At 61.4% G+C, this 6,147-nt stretch overlaps 2 protein-coding genes across 2 annotated transcripts; one reads left to right on the top strand and one right to left on the bottom strand.

The window, feature by feature from the left end:
- On the top strand, window positions 1–1,377 carry ZNHIT2 (zinc finger HIT-type containing 2). Its single transcript, XM_063095429.1, has one exon. It carries the CDS (start codon window positions 125–127, stop codon window positions 1,334–1,336), a length of 1,212 nt encoding a protein of 403 aa, XP_062951499.1. The 5' UTR covers window positions 1–124; the 3' UTR covers window positions 1,337–1,377.
- A 175-nt stretch (window positions 1,378–1,552) lies between these two features.
- Window positions 1,553–6,050, bottom strand: TM7SF2 (transmembrane 7 superfamily member 2). The gene is made up of 10 exons (XM_063094399.1): window positions 5,882–6,050; window positions 5,223–5,419; window positions 5,070–5,124; window positions 4,494–4,688; window positions 4,298–4,401; window positions 2,960–3,079; window positions 2,704–2,872; window positions 2,390–2,470; window positions 2,180–2,302; window positions 1,553–1,904 (listed from the first exon to the last, which is right to left on the bottom strand). Exons 1-10 carry the CDS (start codon window positions 5,931–5,933, stop codon window positions 1,744–1,746), a joined length of 1,257 nt encoding a protein of 418 aa, XP_062950469.1. The 5' UTR covers window positions 5,934–6,050; the 3' UTR covers window positions 1,553–1,743.
- Window positions 6,051–6,147: the final 97 nt, after the last annotated feature.

Genomic DNA, 6,147 nt, shown 5'->3' with positions numbered 1-6,147 from the left:
CCTCGGCAGCTTTGCCTCGCCTAAACTTCTATTCCATCGGTTCCAGGCGGAAGTCATCGGAGCGCCGGAAGTTCCCCAGCTACCGCAGGAAAGCGCTCGCGGGTAGCACGCGGCGCCAGTTGCCATGGAGCCGGCCGGGCCCTGCGGTTTCTGCCCGGCCCGGGAGGCCCAGCCAGCGCGCTACACCTGCCCGCGCTGTAACGTGCCCTACTGCTCGCTGCGCTGTTACCGGGCGCATGGCACCTGCGCCGAAGTCTTCTACCGAGAACAGGTGCTGGGAGAGCTCCGCGGCCGCAGCGCCTCGCCCAGCCGCCTGGCCAGCGCCCTACGCCGGCTGCGTCAGCAACGCGAGACCGAGGACCAGCCCGAGGAAGCAGGCCTCAGCCCTGGCCCGGCGCCCGGCGGCCTCTCAGGACTCTGGGAGCGGCTGGCGCCGGCGGAGAAGGCGACCTTCGAGCGGCTGCTGAGCCGCGGCGAGGCCGGGCGGCTGCTGCCCCCGTGGCAGCCGTGGTGGTGGGGCCACGGGGCCGGACCACGGCTTCTGGAGGAGCTGGATGATGCTCCGGGCAATGACGCTGCGGAGCTGGAGCCCGCCCCTGCGAGGACCCCGCTGGAATCCGTGAGGAATGCCGCTCCTGCGGAGCCCGTGGCCGCTGAGCCAGTTCTTGGAGACGCCCCGGGGGCCTGCACGCCTTCCGTGCCCACCCGCATCCCCGCGCTGGCCAGCCTGAGCCGCGGCCCGGTCTCTCCGCTCGTGCGCTTCCAGCTGCCCAACGTGCTGTTCGCCTACGCGCACACTCTCGCCCTGTATCATGGTGGTGACGACGCACTGCTCTCCGACTTCTGTGCCACGCTCCTCGGCGTCTCTGGAGCCCTGGGCGCCCAGCAAGTCTTCGCCTCTGCGGAGGAAGCCCTGCAGGCAGCAGCCCACGTGCTGGAAGCCGGCGAGCACCCGCCTGGGCCCCTGGGAACACGAGGTGCTATGCACGAGGCCGCCCGTATCCTGCTGGGCTCGGGCCCTGCCAACCAGAAAGGCTACACGCTGGCTGCACTTGGGCACCTGGCACAGACCCTGGGCCGGGCCCGGAAAGAGGCTGTGGCCAGGGAAGAACGAGATCGCTTCTACCGGGCCCGGAAGAAGTGCCAGTTCCTGATGGCCTGGACCAACGAAAATGAGGCGGCCCTCACGCCCCTAGCCCTAGACTGTGCCAGGGCCCACAGAGCCCATGCCATGGCAGCCGAGGAGGTGGCAGCCCTCACTGGGGAGCTGGAGCGGCTTTGGGGAGGCCCTGTGCCACCTGCCTCAAGGATTCTCATTGAGGAGCTCCCTGGCTGAACTGGGGACCTTTGTCATTAATAAAGCTGTGACTGATCTGCCCTGTTGGCAGTGCCCGTTTCTGAGCGACAGCTTTTGTCCCACCTGTCCCCAGATCGGTGGGCCCACGAACCACCTCTCAGCCTCTCCCTGATCAGCGCTGACCCTGGCCCCAGAATGGGAGAGAAGCACACCAAGGGTTCCAGACATTTATCCAAAGGAGGAAGAGCATCTCCATTTGGGGCACTGGCTTCACTTTCTCCTTGCTCCAAGCCACCTCATTTCTAAGGCTGTTTGTCCCTGCCCTGTAGAGCTCAGGGCTGGGTAGGGTGCAGGCCCTTGAGTCCTGGGTGTGTTCAGGCTCCTGGTCCTGGATGTGCTGGTGGGTGGGTGGGCACATGCACCCACCCGGGGTGGGTGGCACTGCTTCAGTAGATGTAAGGCACGATGCGGTAAGGTACACGCCGGCAGTATTCGTGCCAGGCCAGGCCATACTTCTGCAGGCACTGCCGCTCATCCCGGGCCTCACGGTGCACCAGCAGTGCAGTGAAGTAGAGAAGGTAGAAGTAGGGCAGCAGGTGGGACACCCCTGCAGGGAGGGGAGCTCTGTGACTACCCAGCCAGCCCCCCAGTTCAGAAGTTTCCACACCTAATGACTCATGGGGGCATCAGGGCTCAGCAGTGAAAGGTCTAATAGTATGCAGCAAGGCACAGTATTAGATTGGCATGGGGGTCTGCCCCGGCTGTACACTGGGTCTATCTCTAGCTCCCTCTGCTGGGGCACACCCAGACTGGGCATCCTGTGGTCACCCTGCCACCTCTGCCCCTCACATGCCCCTACCCATACCCACCCCAGCCACTCACCACAGGGCAAGGACCAGGCCAGAGCCATGATGAGGTCTCCAAGGTAGTTGGGATGGCGGACCATGCCCCACCACCCAGACACCAGCAGCTGCCGTCCTGTAGCTGTAGCAATGGTCTCAAGGTCTGGGGAAAGACAGGCAGTGGGGTGGGGAACTCCCAGGAAGCCCAACTGCCCCACCATACCCATAGCACCCTAGAGACCCAGCTCACCAGCCACTCTGGGGTCAGAAGGATTCTTTCGGAATGTGTTTTTTTGGGAATTAGCACCACGGAAGATGTAGTAACCAGTAGCTGTGGGGAAAGTGTAAGCAGGTGGTCAGAGATGAGGGTTAAAGCCTGCTGCCTGACCCTGACCATCCACCCAACTTTGTCCACAGCCCAGACTCTGCCTGGGCACCCAGGACCCAGCCCCTGTCTATGGAAAAGCACCTGAGGCTTACTTGGCACCTACCTAGTGGGTGCTGAATAAATGAACGAACGAAAGAGGGAGGGGAAATGAGCCCAGCCTACTGCCCCTGACTGACCATTGATGAGGCAGATGACTGAGGCCATGGGCAACCCCAAAGCCTGTGGGTGGTACAAAAGAAACTGGGCCTGCAGGCTGTAGGTGAAGGGTACCCAGGCTAGGTCCCCAAAAGCCAACATGAAGCCAAACCCGTCGTGAATGATGTCCATGGTGGTGAGGACAGCCTCCTGCAGGGACAGGACCCAGACACTGACTTAGTCCCCATGAGGGCCTCAGACACCCTCCCCTGCCTCCCCTACCCAGTCCAGCCTCACCTCATGCCAGAGGGCATCACCCACATATAGTAACTGGAAACCATTGACCAGCCACATGGCCAGTGAGGGACTCCCCCTCAGCTCCGCCTCCTGCACCAGCAGGGCCAGGTTGATGAGGACCTGAGGGGGAGGACAGGGCAGTCATCTCCACATAGGTGGCAGCACCTGGGTGGAGCAGTGTCAGGCTCTGCTCTTCTCTCAGCTGTCACAGTCACTCACTGCAGCCCCTTGTGGAGTGGGTCCAGGCCCTATACCCAGGGGCACAGGGACTACGGTGGAACACCTCTGGAGGTGCTCCCAGCCAGTTTACTCTCACCTTGTCTTGTAGTGAGCCCTTGGGGAGAGCGGCACTGGGAGCAGCTGGAAGCTCAGTCTCCGGAGTTACAACATACCTTGGCTTGTTTGAATCTCAGCTTTGCCCCTTGGGCAGGTTGCTTACCCTCTCTAAAGCCTACTTTCCCCACCCCCATGTGGAAATGCAGACAGTCATAGACCTGCCTCATGGAGCTGTTTGAAGACTCAGTGGTGTGTGAAGCGCTAAGCAGAGTGCCCCTAGCACATGGCAAGTACTCAGTGGTGGTTAGCTGGGAGCCACCCTCGCTTTAGTAGCACTGAGCTCGGTGCTGTCATTAAGGTTATCACTTTTAATCCTCACATAATTTTGGGAGAACGCTTTAATTTTATCCCATTTCACAGATGAGGAAATAGCCTTAGTGGCTGACGTGCCTGCGGTCAGGCAGGATCCAGATCCATGGTAGGCACTTGACACTACCGCCTCTGGATGAGATCCATTTCCAGGGTGACACGAGAGACCTTGCCCAAGAGTCCCTTTGGGTAACCTTGACCACAGTCCAGCACAGGTGACTACAACCAATGAACACAGTCAGAATGTTGTCAAGGCCACCAGTGACTGGTTGCTAAACCCAGCGATCAATTCTAGATTCTGCACAACCATGACCATCAAGCAGCCTGTGATCAATATCCTCAAAATAGATTCTGCACTTGACCGCTGTACGTAAAATTGCACACAATCTCCTAACTCCCTCCATAGCCTTTGTCACCCCCTGACATGCCATATATATTTTACTGGTTTTTTTTGTTTGTTTGTTTTTTGTCTTTTTCCCACTAGAATGTAAAGTCTATGTGCCAGAGATTTTTTTCTCTCCTGTAACTTTTTTCACTTTTGTTTCCCAGTGCCTAGGGCACATAGTGGACTCAGCAAATGTTCGTGGAATGAATGAATGACTAATGATTCATGTCTGCACGAATTTGGCCCTGCCCTGCCCAAGCACTGCTCACCCATCCCACCCACGGCCAGTTCAGTCAGGCCCAGCATACCCAGCCGATGAGGCCGGGCCGCAGTTCGCAGAAATATTTGAAGTCAAAGAAACAAATGCGAGGGTTGAGCTCCCGTCCCAGGAAAAAGTCGTAAATGGGGTTGCCTGGAGAATAACGGAGGGTGAAAGTGAAGGTGCAGGCAGGCGCCCCCATCTGCCTCCACCCCCGCACCCCCCACCACTGAGACCCTTCTCACCTGAGTTCCCTCCGGGTGCCAAAGCCGAGGCAGGGGCTAGCAGAGCCTTCATGTAGAGAAAGAGGCTGAAGATGAAAGCGGTGAGGGTGGCTGCGAATGCCAAGGGCAGGAGCATTTCCGGGAGCGCCCCGAGGGGCAGCCCCGCTGACACCCCCAGCCCCACCAACAGGGCCGTCAGCATCAGGGCCTGGAAACCTGAATCGCAGCACACAGTGAGCCTGGGCACCGACATCCCCTGCCCCCAGCACACACACACACACGCACGCACGCGCACACACACACACACACACACACACACACGCACACACTCCCCTAAGTTCAGGGAGGTCACAGACCTCGCCCCAAGCCTTCAGAGGGTCACCCCAGCCACTGTTCTCATGCATAGGGTAGCAGCAAATGGGGTGGGTTTTGGGGACAAGGAGCGTGGAGAGATCCCCTCGCGTCTGTCCTGGGCATCAAGGAGGCACGAAAGGGAGCCGGGTTGGGGTCGGGGCTAATCTCCCTGGACCTCCCCGCTAGACCTGGAGCTCCACCCCATCCGCGCAAATCCAGTGCAAGGGCCCGTCCCCCAGGCACCGTTAATGGGGTAGCGCAGGCGGCTCTTGTCCTTCAATTCCTGCCCCTCGGCCACCTGCGGGTACAAGGGAGCTCTGATAAGGGCGGGGGGTGCCGTCTCCCTCGCGGAGTCCCCGCCCGCCTCCCCCGCGCGCCGGCGAGCGGAGCCCACACCTTGCGCGCCGGCAGCAGGTAGAGCGCCGCCTGCAGGCCGAGCCAGGCGAGCCACAGCAGCAGCGCCCGCGAGCTCCACAGCGCCTCCGGCCCCGGCAGGTAGGGCGGTGGGCCCAGGAGGCGCGCCGGGCCTGAGCGGGCCACCAGGAGCAGGTGGAACATGGTGGCAGGCAGCAGCAGCAGCAGCGCCGCAGCTCCTGGGGAGGAGGTCATCGCGTCGGGCGTCCACCCCCCAGCCCTGCCCTGCCCTGACCCCACAGGCGCCCTGTCGTCTCCCGGGCCCCCTTAGCATTCCCCCCTCCCGCCTCGGTATCCTGTTCTCAGCCTTCAGCCCCCAAGCTCCCCGCTGCCTCTCAGTCCCCTTCCCTGCCTTCCATCTTGGTTCTCTTCCCCCGGCCCCTCTAAGACCCCCCTCCTGCTCCCCCAACTCCCAGTCCTCCATTCCACAAATCACCAGCTCTGCAGGCCCCAGAACTGGCCCCTCCTCAGTTCTCCCTCTCCAGACACTCCCCCCTGCGAACCCCCAGATCATTCTGCCTCCAGATACCCCCCAAAGCCTTCCATCTCAGATCCTGCCCCTCTCTCCGCTTGTAGCTCACTCCCGCCAGCTCTCCCTCACTCAGCCTCAGCCCCCAGGTCCCCCCTCTCTGCCCCATTACCCAGGGGCCCCCCGAATTCCAGCGGGGCCCGAGAGCCCTGAGGAGGGGCCATGATCTTCGCTCCGGAGGGTGGGAGCTCACAAAAGTCGGTCAAGGAATCACAGCCCGCCCCATCCCCCAGGAGATGGGCTCGGTGACGCAGAGGATCCGGCCCCGCCGCGCCTGCACCTGTCTGGACACTAAGCTTGGACAGCGACGCTCTTGTCCAGAGGTCTTTAAACGGTCCCGCCCCCGGCCCATCCTGGGCCCAGCACACCAGCCAATCA

The sequence above is a fragment of the Cynocephalus volans genome, chromosome 4, assembly GCF_027409185.1.
Source record: "Cynocephalus volans isolate mCynVol1 chromosome 4, mCynVol1.pri, whole genome shotgun sequence".
Taxonomy (NCBI): domain Eukaryota; kingdom Metazoa; phylum Chordata; class Mammalia; order Dermoptera; family Cynocephalidae; genus Cynocephalus; species Cynocephalus volans.
This window is presented reverse-complemented; position numbering and strand designations above follow the sequence as displayed.